Here is a 19,903-nt window from a genome sequence, read left to right on the forward strand (position 1 = left end):
TTAAGAAGTCTATGAATTATTTTTTGCTGCAAATCACGACAATAGTTAAACAAAAGCCACGCATGGATATGAAATATATAATACAAAACAGTTTTAACAAAAATCTAAGAAAAATGTAGAATTAATTAAGTCTAATAATTTTCACTAGCTGTTTTTTTTTTTACATCATCATACTGATGTGAAAGAATGTAGTAATTGCCTACTTGTACACTTTACTTACGATTGTCTTTTGTTAACTTTTTTCTTTTTTTTTCTTAATTAACATAATATGAGTGAAACTTCTTCTTTCCCAGAGAAGCTGCCTGTTTCATTAATGATTTTCCTTGTTTTACAACATGAGTGAAATATCTGGAGGATATTTGATTTCTGCTAAGATAAGATTGAATTTCAGGAAGCAAATGTCAAAACTTGTGTCATCTAACAGCTGGCATACTTCTGTACCAGAGATAAACAGTCATTTGGTCCTTCCTGCTATATTCTTTCTTTCCACTGAGGGCCTTTCAGACTGTCTGTGTACAGTGCTGCATGTATGGTGGACAGTTTGACAAACCAAGAGAAACAAATTCTGTTTGTCTGTTTCCACAATTTGATGGAAGGATTTATCAGTACTTTGATTGGAAGCTTTGTGATTGTTGATATAGTGTTGTGGTTTGGAGGCTTTTGTGAATGTTTTGATTTGATTATCTTTTGTGGGTACAGAATTTCTTGTGATTGCTAAAATTGAGGAGTATGTTGCTTTGGATTTTATGGTTTGTTGTTGTCATTCTGAATGGAGGGACTGATATAATTGCAGTGAGGAGTCTGTTGGATTGATTGGTCTGTTGTAGTTGCTACATGCATGTTTGGAGGGCAGTAAGTATTGTTGCTGTCTTGATTGGCTTGTAAACTTTGTTGCCATTTGAGTAGAGGATATTTTCCATTTTATTTGACTAGAAGACTTCTTTCTTTGTTACAGGATGTGAGTGATGTGGTAAAATTTGTTAACATTCATTTGGTAGAAAGGTTAGAGGCCATTCTTTCCTTGCAGTATTTGCTGTTATTTCTGGGGGGAAGAAGTTTGTCTAGAGTTAGATTAGTGAGAAATTTTGTTATCTGTACAAGGACTAAATGTCACTGCAGTTGACATTGATTTCTGTGAAGGGTTTTCTACCATTATCCTGTACATATTGTTTGTTGCAACTTCATTGCTTTATAGAGGATTTGCTTTCAAGCTCTGTAATGGTAGAGTGTACATTTCTTTCTTTACAGAATTTGTTACCAGTTATACAGATGGCCTGTTGCAGCTTCATTTTTGTTACTCGGTGGGATTTGGAATCAGTGTTGTGTAGAGGTTGTTAAACATTAAAGGGTTTGTTTTAGGGTCTGTGTGTAATGCTTGGTCTTTGACTGTCAGAGGACTCTCTACCCAGCCCATCACTTCTTACCACTCTCATCCCCAACCCGGTGACCTTACCCCACCCTATTTTTCAGTCATACACCACCACCACAGACTCTTTCCCTCCCACCCTCAGACCTGTGGTAAATGACTGTAATTTGGTTTTAACAACAATTAGTTTACAGGCCATGTTTCATCTCTTGCTTAATTTAGTTTAAGTGAGCAGCTGGGAGTGGATTTAATGCCTGGCTTGTTCCAGACCATTTCTGCCTGGAGCAGGCAATGTGATGAGAACACCACATGGGAGTCTCCATGGCTTGTGAACCAGGGTGACAGGGCCAGATATTCTGTGCTTATCATTTAATAAACAGCTTAATCATAGCGGTAGAACCAAATTCTTCATTTCAAAAGCTGTTACTATTTTTTTGTTCTCATATTGAGATTTTTTATGTTTACAAACCTGACCATTGTTTGTACAAGAGAAAACTTTCCAGACTTGAAGAGTCTTTACATCTGTAGGCCTACATGTCAATGAAATTATGACACACCAATTATACATCAACTTAATATATTTTAGTAAAAACTATTTATGTAAAAACTGTATGTGCATCAGTATGAAATGTGTTGCTGGTAGTATCAGTTTGTCCTCTCTTTCCCAAACTCTTAGGGCCTTTTTTTAAGTCATAACAGGAAATATAATTGTCACGTTACTGATCTGAAAATTATTTTACATAAAAACCGTCTTTAAGCAGTATCATATAGTTCCATATATTAGGACAATTTTGAAGTTAATATTTTTTATTTCAATGTGTTAGTGAGCTTTATTGGCCAGTTCTTAGATTTTGCATGGTAACATAAAACCTGTTTGAAAGAAATATGCTCCCTAGAATCTTTTGATTTTGAAATTTTTTTTATAACTAATTATTGAACGTCATTCTCAAATGTGCCGTGTTGTATTGACAATTCCCTCCAGTTCCTGACAAATCATGTTGATTTGTCGTCGCAATAAATATTATCACAGTCAACATGTAGCACAAGGATTGATTTCCATTTTTGAATGCAGTGACGTTCATTTTTTCATTGTGTTTCTTGAAAATAAAGCTATTTGCTTTGGCACAAAATTAGATGGAGCCGTTAAGAGTTTCCGATGCTGAATTGAGTGCCTGTATGGATATGCCTTTTGTTCAGGTAAATGTACAAATATATATTTACATATTAGAGCGGTCTTGCCAGTGTTTACCTTGATTAAGTGTAAGGAATAAGTGAAATTACAGTGTGGAGGTTTTCCGGGCTTGTTTTGTTACATTGACAATGGACAATGACTGCTTTGCAAACGAACGGGATTAAGTCAGCTGCAGCCTATTTTCTTTTCGCACGCCTCCTCAGGAGATTTCCCTGTTTTCCACCAGTTAGACTATTTGCTCGGTGGAGATGCCCAGTAACCACAATGACATTCATACAGGAGCAGACAGACACTGTTACACATGTTTCGGGGTGGTCAGTGCTGATAATACATTGACCCCTTTATTTCAGAACATTCAAAGAGCAGCCTAGGCTCAGTTTTCATGGTCAATCAAACAGAGCTTCTAAACAAATCATTTGTGTCAGTTTCCACAGAAAACCACAAAGTAACCAATCAGAATAGTTTATTGAGGTGTTGAAAAGTGTCCAGCTAACAACAGGGCTCAGTTCTCACCTATTTTTACACCTCATTGGTGATCAACAATACATTGTGGTAAAGCCTTTGCTGGCTTGGTCAGTCCTTTGTCCCCTGTGTTGCATAATACTTTTCTGGACTCATTACTTGATGTGGTGAAGTAGCATAGTAACCCACTTCATGTGAATACTGGTTTGATTTGGCCACTTTTCACTTGAATTTGATTCAACACTTTTCTCACCACAAAGTCAAGTCCTTACAAAAAGAGGTAGCCCTAGTTGCTGGTAACCTATTGTCTGAGAGCTGTTAAGGCAAATTAAGTTTGTGATAACTGTGCCCCTGCTGGCTTCTTGCTCAGAAAAGTGCACCAGTGAAGAGCAATGAGTGGAATATAATGATAGTCAGATTGAGGCAGGACAATTTATCAGTGTCTTGCACCTTTTAAAGATCACAGACTGTCGGACATAAAGACGGGCAAAAGATACAAAAATATCCCAAAACATGAATACCCATTAGCCTGAGACTGTCTTCTGTCAAGAATAGAGTATGTGCTGGAGATTAATGAGCTTAGCAATGGCAGGCCTCTAATAGACAAATTGCTTCAATCATCAGCCTGATTAAATACATGTTGTTGTTTTAAGAGAGTATAACACAATGTTTCTGAAGGGGTTCAGCTCCTTTTCAAAAAGATGCGATGAAAGCAAACCCTGATGCAGGTTTCTGTTCTCACACGTGGCCTGTTGCATCGATGCAGCAATGAGAAGGTGCGTTACAAAAAGTGTTGTTACTTCTCCATGTTTTGCTTACTCTGGCTATCGTGCTGAGAGAAAAACAAACAACGTCCAACAACTGTCTTAATTCTGCACTCACTTCCGCTTCACACCGGGCCACCCCTCGCCAGGAATGCCTTTGTCGGAAACCTTTGTAGTAAAATGACCCAGAAATGTCTGGGATATTTGGAAAAGCTTTACAAATCTCCATCAGTCTAACTTGGCTAATTTCCCATACAAACAACAAGGTCCTCAATGTTGTATTTGTGTATGAAAAGGTTGCGCCCTGTCTATATCAGTTTGGCCTTGACAACACCTAATCTGACACCAGCTAACCAGACTTGGCAGAAAGATTTTAACACAAAAAGCCTAACACAGACTTAGGCTAAACCTGCAGAAAATATTTATCAATGTCGTTCATCATTGCTAACTGATTTATTGAAAGAATTGAAATCTGTGGTTAAATAAAACTCTTTCCTTTGTTTCTTTTTCTTGATATATTTTATTGCTAAGTAATTGTAAATTTGTGTAAGATTCCTTGTCTTAATTTTATTCCTATGAATATTTTTGGTGTTTGACCTCATGAATGGCCTTGGCGTTATACCCTACTTCCTCAAACTTTTCGCATACAAAAGAGCAACTTTCAGTGAGATTTATGCACCTTATAAATTAGCTTTTGGAGACAAATTGGGTTGACCGATTTCAGGGTTTGACAAAAAGTATAATTTTTGTCAGTCAACAGAGAATAATGCCTTCAGATTATACTTGAATAAACACCTTGCAAACATGGGAAAAGGTGGAAGAATTACAGTAGATGTATATTCTTGAAACTTTACCAATGTGTTCCAATGATTATCATATATTGTAAATTTGATATACTATAATAAGGACAAGTTTTCAGGGTTGTATTCTATGGTATGCTTCATTATTATATTGAATATATTCACTGTTCAATTTTTACAAAGCGATACTCTTTTAAATTTGTCATATGCAATTCAGAATGTTTAGCTTCTCTTGAATTTACTTTCTTTATGTACTTCTGATAGTAATGTTCAGATAAGTGAATATTTCTACATGCACCTTCCCAGTGTTATCGGTTGCACAATGGCTTATACCAAGATGTCCTGCTCAACCCAATGCTTTATTCATGAATGCATGAGAAATGAATTAACTTACAGTTGTGAGAGTCGGTTATGGCTTTAATGAGGCGTCCTCTTCTTCAGTCATTTTATTAGGGATCATCTGAGCTAATGCAAATCTTTAATCACTATCTTCAGCTGTAGTTCAAAAAAGGTAAATTGAGCTGGTGAGATCCGCTAATACCTTGCTGGTGGGAACTTCTGGCATAGAGTCATTGTGGTCGTATTAACATTTACTTATGCAACTGTATTTTGCTCAGTTTTCACACACCAGGACACAATCGTCCATGCCTATGACCTTCTAATTCATGCATGGAAGGTCATGTTTTCATGCCCCCATTGTAAATGCATATGGGGGCATCTGGATTTGAACCTGTCTGTAAAGGGGGAGGGGGGGGGGGGTCCTACAAAGTATCTTGTATACAATCTCCTACTACTATATTATTATAATCTAAAGATTTTTTTAGGAATGTTACATGGCTGTAATTTTTCATTTTTTACCACATTTTACAGAGTTTGGACTCTTCTTGGAATTTGTGTTCTCAATTGGTGACTGGCGCCTGTGTGTTTTATAAACACCTGGTGCGGTATCCAGTTCAGGAGGATTGTCAAAGTCATGTCACACTGTCTGTCTAATGATCTGCACCTTTTTAGAAGTTGAGCCTATAGAAGTGAAAAGAGCAATACTGTAATTCAATACTTTAACCACGCCTGGTAAGCGATGCTGATGACATTTTAAGTTTCTTCGTGCTAGCTCCTCTTTGTTTTCTGATAGATTTTTTTCTTCCAATTTTTTCCCTGCCTTTGGGATGTCTGATAAAAACAGACTGTTTGCGACATGAGATGGCCGACAGGAAATCAGCCCAACATGGCATCCAGATTACTATCAGAGAAAGGAGGAGAGACATTGAATCCTTCTGCAAGAAAAAAAGAAGAGTTTAGCGTCAATTTTTTCGTGTTGTTTGATATGCTTATAATCTCTCGTAAAATCAGCAGAGATCAAAATGTCAAACTTGCTGTCATTACAAAGTAAGTCACGGCCTTATACTCACCTTTTGAAGTCACTTCTAACGAAGACACAGCATGTTTTTTTTTTTTACCTGCCATGAAATTATGTTGACAAAACTTTGTACTGTGCATCATCCAGCATTTCACAGCATTACTTTTCTTAGGAAATGTGCCAGGCGTAGTAATGATCACTAATTTGCTATTTATCCCGCAGTCAGCTTTGACTTCGCCTGTCATTTTGTCTGACAATTTTGCATGGATTAAAATAGTATATTTGACACCTGAGGCAGTTCGGCAAATGTGGTCCATGGTGAATTGGTGGAGCTCTCCTCTGTAGGAGTATCTCTTATTGTAACCATATTAAATGAACACAGGTTGTTGTCTCTGGTTTACTAGATAATCATGTTGAAATATTACTTTCAGAGGCAGTACCATTATTTTATTGTTAATTCCTACTTTTGTTTTATTGAAGTCACAAAATGTAACCATTCTTGATAATATATATATTTTATATTTTAATAGAGAAAAATTAAGTCAACATATTATGAAATTGCTGACCACAAGAAAGGAAATGAAAATACATGTGGGGTATTACAACAAAGATATAAACAAAAAGGTTACTACTTGCTATAGAGTAGAATTTGGGATGAAATCCCTGAGGCTTAAGACTTTCATCCGTACGTTTTTATATGTACATGTATTCTGTACCACATTCTGTCAACACAATTGATATCTTTACCATGAAGATTCTGCCCTTTAAAATCATCATACTTTTGCCTTGTAAAAACATTTAGGACATTTTTGTGGGTATCGTTTTTGGTTATGCATACATGTGTTTTAGTTTGACGTCCAGACTTCTTGTCTTCGTTAGGCAGGACTGAAAAGAAGAAGCAAGAAGAAGAAAAAAAGTTGTTCGCGTAAGATGTTTTTGTGTTACGTCTCCGACACCTGATATTCTTTCACATTCTGCTTGAAGTATTTCTATTAGGGTTATTGGCAGGCAGGAATTCTGTACTTGGCGTTGGTCTACTAGGGAAAACCCTGTCATCTTGGGGGAAGCAAGTCAGTGTGCTCCTAGGCTGTATTGTTTCCAGTCTCTCTGTGCCAGATGACATTGTTGAAATTCTTCCCTGTTTTCCCAATTTTTTCTCCTCCTCATCTTTATCACATCCTGCAGTCACTCGGGGTATACAGAGTTGATACAGTCAGCACATGGAGGCTTTACCCAACTCACAGGGTTACTAGTGAAGGCCAGGGGCTATATTGGGGCCAGAACGTGCAGTATTTATAAGTGCCTCTGATCGGCTGTGACTGTCACCTCTGTTCATTAGATGGAGAACTGATTTCATTGGTTATTAAAATACTCGATTAAAATATTTTGCACATTTTAAATGATGTCATTAATGATTTTTCTAGATGGGATATATAATGTAAATGTTTTATATACAACTAACATTTCTTGAAAGTTCAGCTTGAAGCATGTTATTACAATGACCAATTTCAATACAGTCAGCAAAGGGGAACTAAAATAGGGCAAGAAGCGATTTTTATTCTTTGTTTTTATTTTGTAAATTGAAAAGCTACCTTTAGTTTCTAAATTAAAGGCGCAAACTTCATACCAGTAGACCCCTATCATGTGCAGCCTGGTCAGTCTACAAATTACTTACATTGATGAAAGAGGTTTCTATGTATACACATAAAGCTTATTATCCAACAATGGATCATAAAGACAAACTGTGAATAATCTAAATTTGTGTCTATCTGGGTCAAGGGTTGAAGTTGGGCTGTTTCAGTTACATCAGTTTTGATGTTATGAAGTGAGTCATTTTGATGCGAGTATCAGACAGTCCTGTATGAATCACTGGAGTTAGAGCAAGAAGGTGAACAACAGGTGTCTAACAATACCTGTTGTGTTATGAAATGATTTAAGCTGTTAATCATGACTTGGAAAATGATTGTGCCATAGATGTTTGTTTTCCTTGATGTGATGTGGCTAAGCTGTTATCTTAATGCCACATCCGGTCCAACAACTCTATCACTATTGTTCCCTGTAGAAGTTGGCCAGTCCATGACTCATAGGTCTGTTGATCACATTTTATATACGATGTTGACACCTTTCCAGGTTATGTAACAGCTGAGGTGAACTTCATCATTTGTTTCTTAAGATAACCAAGAATGTATAAACAAAGCACACAAAAAGTGTCCATTGTTGCTCAACATCATTTGCGCATTGAAATATAGCTACATGTATTTTTATTTTTTTTCCCACCGATTTGGGAAAAAATCCTTCCAAAACAATTTTTGATGTTTTTACATTGAATCCTCCAAAAGAAATAACTAGAAATTATTTTAGTTCCAAAGGAAAAAGATGTTGAGTGACTGCTGGACATAGCCAATCCCGAAAAGAGAAAATAATAGAAGACAAAGTCTGGTCAGTTACATAGGACCCATTTATCCTGTATTACTACATTCATAATTAATGCACAGGTAGCAGCTGGATAAACACGAAGGAGGTCTTCTGCTTTATATTTATCTCTTAAGTTTTTGTGAAGACTGTTATACTAACAGATTTCATGACATTGTTTTTTTTTTTTATTTGATTTTTTTTCTTTAAATGTTTTTATTGAAAGCATTCCAAGTATTTAATGTATAAAAATAAATGCTGAAATGAAAGTATAAATCCTGCTTATTCCAGTGTGTTTCAGATCTCTGTAAATATGGTTCTTTTTCATGATTAGAATTCCCTAAGACACTGCTTGTTTTGGGAGGGGTGATATTTTATCTCATTTAATTGCTGTTATTTTATTATTAAGAATACTTTTCTGTTGGTTTCTTTCAATGGATCTGGCTAAGAAAGAACATTTCCAAGAAGAAAATACCCTTTTAGAGCCTCTTAAAAAAAGACACTGTTATTATGTCAGTGCAACAAGTGAAATGCTTACTCCACTGGGGTTAACCTGTTGACAGTGGAAACAGGCCTGCCACTGTGTCCCCTCTTCCACCCTCCCTCCCCCCCCCCCCCACTCTTTCCCAAGTAACTGGCACTCATGGGATCACTGGGAAAATCTGTATGCCTACCCCACACAACTACTGGCCATGATTGTAGCCTCTTCACAAAGACCATAGAAGCTAACTAGAAATGGCCCCACAGTTACATAAGGGAACTGCTAGAATCAATAGCATGTTGGGCGTATACACGTAATCTGAAATACAAATGGATAAATGCAATCTAAGGCTGATCTCTGTATATTTTCTATTTCCATTTCTATGGCAACACCAACAAATGGCACAAGGCCAAACATGATTGAATATTTCAGGTTAATTTAAACTATTTTCAGTTTATTATCTGTGCATCTAATTTGATTGGATTATTGACAGACATATGCATGAGTCATTAAACTCACGTGATTAACTTGTGACAATATCTTTTAGTTCTCCTTTTGGAACTATTCTTGGAACTATGTGGTATGATAAGGCCTTGCAAATCTTCTGTCAGTATGTGAAAAGGCTATTCAGTGATTTATGTTGAATATCAGCAGCAGAGGTGAAATTAACAAACATTATGATTGCTCTATTAGATGTTAGTGTGAAAGATGAAAGTAGCAAACATCATTGATTAACAAACATTGATCTATAATTCTTTAGATGCATCAGCATCCAAAATAACAAGCTGCTAATGTTTATTGGTAGTATTCAGGTTCAGTGAAATATCTTCCAATAGTAGGACTTTAAATACTAAGTAAAAGGCAAGGGGTGGGAGGAGAGAAGGGTTAGCTCAAGAAGAGATATATAAATAGAGTGAAAGTAAATGCCATGGGAAAGCCCCTGGGCGAGTACCTACATGTAAACTACCCTTCTCACAGACCCAGGGGGACAGCCCTAACTGTGTTAACAAGGGCATACCAAAATGTAACATTAAACGCTCACAGCTTATTCTACAGAGACATGAATGCTTGTAGACATGGAGCTGTCTTCCTTCAAATTGTCATTGGATTATTTGTTCAACAATTGTAGACGTTCTAAAAATGTTTCCTCTGTAAAATGTCTTTTAAAATAGTTTGTTCAGATTGTTTGAAGATTTTTTCACATTATTCATTGGTGTATTTTTCAATTTAACTGCTTTTAAACTTTGGAATACTGATAAACTACCTGAAATAGAGGCTATCTAAATTGATACTTATAATTAGATGATCTGCAAGAATTTAATTAGTTTCTTTTAAATGTCTTGACACTGTAGTTTGTCTTCTTATGGTCTTTAATGTTAGCATTTCCACTACTTCATTTTCATGCTATGGACTTTACCATATTGTGGGAATATTACACTCTCTAAGCAGATATGCTTGGTACACAGGTGCAGTGAATAACCTGGATATCTGTCAAAAATGTTAAAATCATGTCAGAAGTGGCATTGCATTTCAAGATTTGAAGTGCATGTATAATGTTACATTTTCATGTCTTCTTTAGAAATCTCCATACATGTACATTGTTGCTGAACTTACCACATATTTTAAAGTGTAGGGTTAACTAGGGTAACTGAGGCTGCCTGCCCTCCCTGCCCCAAAGGTCAGACCTCTTGTTACCTAGAGGATAGGAAGATAAATAAACTGTTCCCCATTTGGTAAAGAACCTGCATTTATACATTCTGTCAACTGTTATGATTTTACTTATTTACTCAACTAGACATTTTATCTACCAATAGTTATCCTCTTGCAAGGTCTAGGAAGCAGTATATGTGACTGAAAGTAAACCAACTTGAACATTGTGAGCTGTAGTTCAGTAAGTACATATATGAAGACGGAAGGGTGATATGTGATGTTGGGATAAGAGATGAGGTGTTTTGTGGCGAAGGGAATTTAAAATATATATACCTAATACCTAAAATAATATACCTTATAAAGATATGTGTTGTTACCATTTGAAAACTGAAAACTGCATGTAATCACAATTTCTTTCAATGGTTTTTGTATCCATTTATACAGGTACGTGAAATGTGGGACAGATATGCTGTTTATGCATATTATTAGTAATCGAATGCGGCAGACAATTTTATATTTAGTTACCAGCATTTGTTAACAGTCAAGACGGGTTAACTGGAAGACAGCTTGTGGCTGTCAGCTAGTTTTATTGTGAGTGACCATGTCTCAGTAGATATCTGTCTATACCCAGGGTGTGTGAGCTCGTCACTACAGGGTGGGTAATGGTTTCAGACAGACAGAAACCTGTGCTGTTAAACAGGGTGACAGAGGACGGAACGGAACGCCAGCCTCCTGAAAACAGATGAGTTAGTCAGGAAGACAAGTACAGTCTGAACTTGTCATTAGTGCCTCAGACTTCCTGTTCTAGGAGTGCAGTCCTAGCTAACAATCACAGAAATAAAGCCTCCCCCCCCCCCCCCTCCAACAACTTCCCTACACCCACATCTGTCTTCTCCAGACCTAAATAAATATCACCTCATTCTGACTCCAGCCTACAGAAAAGGAAGTTTTGCCCAAGGCAATGATAAGGGATAAGTCCAGGAACAATGGACATTTGAGTGTTAAAGATGGTAGGTTTTACAGAAAACTTTTTGCCAGGCTTTGCCAGAAGCAAAGTGTGATATATAGAGACAGTGGCATCATTGTTATTTACTGCCGGTGTATCACTTTGTTTGTGTCGATGTGTTATGTATACATGTAACTCAAAATCCAGTATCCATGTGCTACACAGCAAAAGTATTCATGTGCCTCACTGATGCACTGTTCATGTGCTACACTGAGATAATATTCGTCACATTAAGTATCAATGTGCTACACTTATACAATTTCCATGTGCTACACTTATATAGTATCCATGTGCTACACTTATACAGTATCCATGTGCTACACTGAGACAGTATCCATGTGCTACACTTATATAGTATCCATGTGCTACACTGAGACAGTATCCATATGCTGCACTGAGACAGTATCCATGTGCCACTGTGAAACAGGATCCCCGTGCTAAAGTGAAACAGTATCCCACACTGAGACAGTATCACATTCAACATTATTTCAGCCTTATCCAGTGAAGCTCTGTCAATGAAGCCATAATATATTTTGTCTCCTGGAACAGTCCTTGCAGAAGGTCCTAGACATGAAACCACACCCACTAACATTTCAAAGGTTTTATCCCAAGATGTCAGTTTATTGTCTGCCGGTTGATACTTTTGTTGTTTCATCTGATAATGTCTCTATTTTTGTTAGATGATTCCAAACAGTTTTCCAAACAGTGTTATTCAACAACTCTTTCATCAGATTATTTCAATTCATTTGTCAAAGGATGTCAGTTTTTCTGTCAAAGGATTTCAATTCTCCTGTTAAATGACTTCAGTTCTCTTGCCAAATGATTTCATTCTCCTGTCAAATGATTTCAGTTCTCCTGTCCGATGATTTCATTCTCCTGTCAAATGAATTCAAGTTTTCTGTCAAATGATTTCATTCTCCTGTTAAATGATTTCATTCTCCTGTTAAATGATTTCATTCTCCTGTCAAATGAATTCAAGTTTTCTGTCAAATGATTTCATTCTCCTGTTAAATGATTTCAGTTCTCTTGCCAAATGATTTCATTCTCCTGTCAAATGATTTCAGTTCTCCTGTCTGATGATTTCATTCTCCTGTCAAATGAATTCAAGTTTTCTGTCAAATGATTTCATTCTCCTGTTAAATGATTTCAGTTCTCTTGCCAAATGATTTCATTCTCCTGTCAAATGATTTCAGTTCTCCTGTCCAATGATTTCATTCTCCTGTCAAATGAATTCAAGTTTTCTGTCAAATGATTTCATTCTCCTGTTAAATGATTTCAGTTCTCTTGCCAAATGATTTCATTCTCCTGTCAAATGATTTCAGTTCTCCTGTCAGATGATTTCATTCTCCTGTCAAATGAATTCAAGTTTTCTGTCAAATGATTTCATTCTCCTGTTAAATGATTTCAGTTCTCTTGCCAAATGATTTCATTCTCCTGTCAAATGATTTCAGTTCTCCTGTCCAATGATTTCATTCTCCTGTCAAATGAATTCAAGTTTTCTGTCAAATGATTTCATTCTCCTGTTAAATGATTTCAGTTCTCTTGCCAAATGATTTCATTCTCCTGTCAAATGATTTCAGTTCTCCTGTCAGATGATTTCATTCTCCTGTCAAATGAATTCAAGTTTTCTGTCAAATGATTTCATTCTCCTGTTAAATGATTTCAGTTCTCTTGCCAAATGATTTCATTCTCCTGTCAAATGATTTCAGTTCTCCTGTCCAATGATTTCATTCTCCTGTCAAATGAATTCAAGTTTTCTGTCAAATGATTTCATTCTCCTGTTAAATGATTTCAGTTCTCTTGCCAAATGATTTCATTCTCCTGTCAAATGATTTCAGTTCTCCTGTCAGATGATTTCATTCTCCTGTCAAATGAATTCAAGTTTTCTGTCAAATGATTTCATTCTCCTGTTAAATGATTTCAGTTCTCATGCCAAATGATTTCATTCTCCTGTTAAATGATTTCAGTTCTCATGCCAAATGATTTCATTCTCCTGTCAAATGATTTCAGTTCTCCTGTCAGATGATTTCATTCTCCTGTCAAATGAATTCAAGTTTTCTGTCAAATGATTTCAATATTTGTGAGAAGATGCCAATATATTTGTCACATGATATAAATTGTTTTGTTACTAGTGCTTGATATCATATGTATCATTATTCATATCACTTTGTTGCCTTGCTCTTGGTTTTCATATTCTCTGGTAATGTGGTGGATTAATGTAGATATAAAGGTGTAATCTTAATGGTAATTGACAAACGTGCAGGGCTGCAAAACTGCATGCAGTAGAAGCTTGTCATATGTAATGGCCCTGTGCGAGGCTTTTCTTTGTCACTACCAGGTCGAGGTCATTATGATGCAGGCAGAAAAGTCCCTGATATATGTACAACTGTCAGGCAAATAAACAATATTCTTAAGATAACATAACGTACACATTACATGTGGTAAAACCCAGACAGGGCAGAGTGATGGAGTGGCAAATCTTTGTAGGGGTGATGTTGTACGGGCGCCTGCCACAAAATTAGTGAGATTTTTGCGTGTTGACACTAACTGGCAGAGGAACCCTGGACACACACATAATGTCAAATGGGCACATTTTCTGGCCGTGGTTGAATGGCGTGCGAGTGGGGTCTTTAAATGCCCCAGACATTATGGCACAGTGTTCATGAATACAGTTATTTCTGCCTCCCACTGTGTCACTTAACAAGCTGGAGAACAAATTTTTGATATCCCAGCAAAGTAGTAGGTTTTCATAGTGTGCTACATTCAGAAACACGTACAGCCCCCCCACAGCCCCCCCCCCTAAAATAACAATTCATGTATAATAATAAATTGGGATGATCTGTTGAAAGAAATCCACAAGAATATGTACTTGTACATGCAGTGCTGTTGCAGTATAAATGCACTTATTAATGTACAAAAAAAAATCCTAGAGTTCGCCCTACCCCACCCTAATATATTTTTATGTGCCTTACATGTCAAAAATGTTTATGAGGAGAAAAGTTTTTTTTATAGGGATACACTGATTGTCAAATCAATGTCCACCCTTTGCTCACCATATATCAAATTCTCTGCTAAGTGTTACACTCATTTTACCAGAATTTGACACCTTTTATTTACAGTTTGTTAGTATAAACTCTCAGACAGTTTACAATATTGCCCCCCCCCCCCTCCCCCCCACTCCCAGTTGAAAAACAAACTTCAGTTTAACACTTTCTGATTTGCAAATAGCTGAAATTTAATGAGGGTTTTCCTATTTCAGTATGTGATGAGGTGTCATAACTGGGCGCTGATAACATGTTCCAGTAGAGGAAAATAACGGAATACCTTCTCACATTGCTGTAGGCAGAGGTTAGAAGGTTGGCAGTGAACAGTAAATATTGGAGTTATTATTTATTGGGCTGAGCATCTGGACTCTATCAGATTGCCAAACATTGCTGGGCTGGCCGAATAAAGAGTCACAAACTGTGATCAAGCCAACCACATTAAAAACTATATGCACCTGACGTAGATATAGATGTACCCTGGCTAGTGTCAAGACTTTTCTATGAATACCAGAAGACAACAGTAAATGTAAATTAAATAGTGAAATAATTTTTTTTTTCAGATGATAATCTGCTCCTTTGGGTTGATAAAAACTCAAAACATACATATATACTGTACACTTTATATACATATTCAGTGTATTTGGTGACAGAAGAGAGCAGAGAATGTGTCAATTAACAACTTAAACTTAACAACAATAATAAATTAATGTAAATGGATTTATGATCTTATTTCTCAGACTTAAAAATAAAAAATACTTTTGAAAAGAAATCACACAAATCTTTCTAATACTAAGTGACAAATCAGTCGTCATAACTGTTATTCCAGTTTTCGAGAGCATTTTGACCATCTTTGTCTGACTACATGCCAAACATGGTAAAATGATGTTATTTCTTTGAATTTAACATTCAAAATGCCGGCCTTGTCCAGTACAAATCTACCAGAGTGAATTTATACTGCATCTAGGCTTCTAATTTAAGACTTAAGGCTCAATTCTTGCAAACATTTTGTATGTACATGTATATTACTGTTTGCGCATCATCTATTTTAAAATGTAAATTACAGTAAATTATACAACATTTTATTCATATAATATGCCTGTGATGTTGTTCCAATACAAGCCCTGATATAAACCCGCTGTGGTGGACTTTCCTCACCGCTGCAATGCACATGTTACATCAACAGTTCTGCAGATGTTACACTTTAGGTTAGGATGCGTAGTTTCCTCAGTATAATGGGTCATTTGCTTGGCAGTGCTCAGCTGAAGCACAATCCGTGTACTGTAGTACAGGAAGTGCTGTGGCAAGGCCCCGCAACAAACAGGAACAGCTTCTGTGGCCGTGGCTACTGCAGGTGCATCCCAGCTAAAACACGTGTCCTGTGTCCTGTCAACTGACAAAATACAGGCTTTTTTATCCTCTTTTCTTAGTTTTTTTTTTCTTCTTCTTCTTTTTTTCTGCGTGCTGAACATGAGTGGGTATCAATGTCATATAGGATGAGTATGTTGCCAGGCAATGGAGAAAAGTGTCTTGGTTTGGCCGGGGGTCGGGGGTTTGAGGTGAAAGTCGTCCCTGATATCAGAGAGAAAAACTTGACGGACTTTGTTCAGCTGGCCCGGGACCACAAAGATGTCTTACCCTATAGTCACAAACTATTCCTGGTCATAGTACGCATTTTCATCTTTGTTTTTGTTGTTTTGGCAGTTCATGCAAATATTCTTAGCTTTGAAATATAAATGTCAATTCTTAGTAATGAAAATTATAATATTGCAGAGTTCTGAAGAGAAGACTAAAATGGATTCTGCATAACTAAATCAGCTTTATTAACATGTGGCATGGCATGGTACCTCAACACCATATGCCCACTTCATATTCAGCACATATAAATGTATGCGGAAAGAGGTATAGGCTTCAAGAAAGTAAGGAAAAAGGGAGAAAGTTTTTGTTTAGTTAAGAGTTTTTTGTGTGTGGTGTACAGTGTGCTTTACATGCTGGTGGCAGGGTCTAGTTTTCAAGTCATTAATTCTCTAATATGGCATAAGTGTGCCATTACTTGTCAACCTTTTTTACTCGAGCAGTGTTATTTCAGATACACTAAACAAAACCGTTTGTGAATTTCAATTGAAATTCTTTGATTTTGTATTCAATTAACCAGAACTGTTTGACACATGCACAACATTGCCACCAAGACATATAGAATGTAATGGTAATGGTGTATACATGTAGTTTTACAAAAATCCTCATTACTTTTCAGTTAGTGTATGAGACATAACTACAAGTAAAAAAGATCGTTACGCCATCTTATTTCTTAAATTGGTGCATTCTGTAGTTTGATTTTCTCACTCACAGGCTGGCGAGGAACTTTATCAAATCCTCTGAATCTCGGACATAAGCGTATATAACACAGGGCCTGATTAGTCCAGAGATGGTGATCTTGAGTATATAACACAAGGCCTGATTGGCTCAGAGATGGTGGTCTTGAGTGAAGAATATTACATGCACAAAATATGCATTTACTACACATGCTATGTACAGCCTTCATTATCTTGAGTGGGCTATGCTGGGGTTTTCAGAGGTTATGATGTGTTTGCAGAAGGTCATGTGTCTTTTTTATTCTTCATGCTCGGTCATATTTTTTAATCCAAGCTTTATCGAGCAGTTTTTGACAAGGTCAACACTTTAAAGGTTGTGTGAAATGTTGTTGTAGTAAGTATTGGAATTCTGTGTGTACACACTAATCTTTTGTTGTAGAATGAAAGTACAGCCAAAATTTGAGTACAGTCTCATTTAAGAAATATGGGACCGATTATGAAAGAAATCAATCAGTTTATTAAAACTGTATTTTTTACGTTGTATTTTACAGATCCGATGTCGAACGAGACTGTGGCCAATCCTCTGGCAACCACATTCCCGCAGGACACAACTTGTCTGGAAACGAACACCTTTGTTCCTGAGCCAAGCACCTCTGGGGAATGGAGGAGGTCACCCAAGAAGAATGACTATGTCAAACTTTTTCGTCCCTCCGACAAAAACTGTCGAGAGATTGATCTGGATATTGAAGAGAAAAGCATGGGAATCGTGTCATCTGACATGAAGGACACTGGAGCAAATGGAACGTCATCTCCAATTTGAAGCTGTAGAAAAGAACTAAATATTAACCTATATTACAAATTAAGTGCCAGGGCATGACGGAGAAAGATTATATACTTTAGCTGTGCTCAAGTATAATGTTTTGGAAATCTTGGAGGTTATGAGAGATTTTGTTGTCTTTACATTGCTTATTGCTGTTTATAAAGATTTGGAAACGATTTTGGTTTCTCACTTGCATCAGGAGGAGAATGGTTAACTACCTAGTGAGATAAGGTGGTTTCCTCCTTTCATCAGGAGGAGGATGGTTAACTACCTAGTGAGATAAGGTGGTTTCTTCTTTTGCATCAGGAAGAGGATGGTTAGTTACCTTGGGAGATATGGTGATTTCCTCCCTGCACCAGAAGGAGAAGGTTTAGCTACCTAGTGAGATATGGTGGTTTCTTCTTTTGCATCAGGAAGAGGATGGTTAGTTACCTAGAGAGATATGGTGATTTCCTCCCTGCACCAGAAGGAGAATGTTTAGCTACCTAGTGAGATATGGTGGTTTCCTCCTTGCATCAGGAGGATGGTTAGATAATTAGTAAGTCAGTGGTTTTCTCCTTGCATCAGGAGGAGAATGGTTAGCTACCTAGTGAGATACAGTGGTTTCCTCCTTGCATCAGGAGAATGGTTACATACCTAGTGAGATACAGTGATTTCTCCCTTGCCTCAGGAGAATGATTACCTTCCTAATGAGATACAGTGGTTTCCTCCTTGCATCAGGAGAATGGTTAGCTGCCTAGTGAGATATGGTGGTTTATATGTAAAGTAAACTAAACTAGGCGCATGAAACCTGTTTAGCATTGTACTGGTGAAACAGTGGTCAGGTTAATGAGTGAAGGAATCTCGGCCGTTGACTTAAAAAAGAGTTATGTCACAAATGATGGCAACCAAAAAGAAAAGTTTATAACATTATCTGTTACCCAGCATTACTTATTTCACAGGTTGTAAGACATAAGTTTTCAAATATAGTTTTCAGTTGTCAAGACATTTTACCCTGATTTTCCTCTGGGTTTTTCTTTCCTTTTAAATTTTTGTGTTAACCAAACAGCTTCAACTTTTATTTTCATGAACATGTGGATGCATGTATAAATACTTATAAGTACATAAGTATTTTCATTTTTCATAGCTAAAAATCATCTCTCTTAGAACCACATTCATTTGTGTGTGTATATATATATATATATATATATATATATATATATATATATATATATATATATATATATATATATATATATTTGTGTGTGTATGTATGTATGTAGGAAATTTACAAAAGTCCAGCTGTTCTATTTTCAAACTGCATATAGAAAGAATGTTTAGGTGGTTTAAATACATGTAACAAGTTTGACCAGACAATGGCAACAGTGTTGCCTATGTGAGTTACATACACATATGAAACATTTACTTAAATAATGTTAGTTATTTCGTAAGCATTGTTTTATTATATTTATATACTGTAATTCTTCTAATTTTGGGGACAGATAATAGTAGTGCTGAAAGCAAAAAATTATCTCAGTTATCTCAGTTCTTTTGGAAGTGAAACATTCTTGAGTATGGCGTAAAACACCAACCAAATAAATAAATAAATAAATTTATTAAGTGGACAAACTATGTGAGAAAAAAAGAAACTGTATATTCCTGCTACCTGTATATTGGCTAAAAAGAGCAGATCAGATGTCCCAAAAAGTAGAAGAATTACAGAAGTACCGACTCCAACAGAGTAAGGAAGGAAATAATCAAGCTTACAGACGTGAGCCATCCTCATGGACCACAGGTAACAAAACCTCAGTCCTCAAACCAAAGATTTCAGTGACTTGTAATAAATATACGTTGTGTACACCTGTTTCTTTTTCTTATTAAGAGGCTAAGCCCCATTTGCGTTTAAAAGAGCTCCAGAATTTATGAGCTGAAATTTGCATTTTGTGTGTTTTTCATGTTTCTTTTTTCAACTTGTTAAAACTGTTCATATATATTCTGTGATCATCATATATGTGTCTATCTCAATTTTCACAACATATATTTTGATATAAATGACTGGTAGAGACTTAATACTTTATGTGAATCAAGTCCTCACATCATGCTTTGTACATGTAGCACTGTAGTACACATGTTTGTGTTCATTAGTGCAAGTAATTTTTGAGTAGTTGTCCAATGTGGGCAACATAATTTGCATATTATTACATACATATGTGCATCGTTATGTACATAGTTCCAACTTATTCTGATTTTGTTTTGTTTTT

At 36.4% G+C, this 19,903-nt stretch overlaps 1 protein-coding gene across 1 annotated transcript in view; it reads left to right on the top strand.

The window, feature by feature from the left end:
- LOC135468746 (uncharacterized) overlaps nucleotides 1-18,806 on the top strand; it is a 29,955-nt gene extending 11,149 nt beyond the window's left edge. Inside the window, exon 3 of the mRNA XM_064747153.1 lies at nucleotides 17,395-18,806. Within this exon, the coding sequence (XP_064603223.1) occupies nucleotides 17,395-17,663 (269 nt within the window). The 3' untranslated portion in view covers nucleotides 17,664-18,806. The remainder of the gene's footprint in view (nucleotides 1-17,394) is intronic.
- Nucleotides 18,807-19,903: the final 1,097 nt, after the last annotated feature.

Source organism: Liolophura sinensis, chromosome 6 (genome assembly GCF_032854445.1).
Source record: "Liolophura sinensis isolate JHLJ2023 chromosome 6, CUHK_Ljap_v2, whole genome shotgun sequence".
In the NCBI taxonomy this organism is placed as follows: Eukaryota; Metazoa; Mollusca; class Polyplacophora; order Chitonida; family Chitonidae; genus Liolophura; species Liolophura sinensis.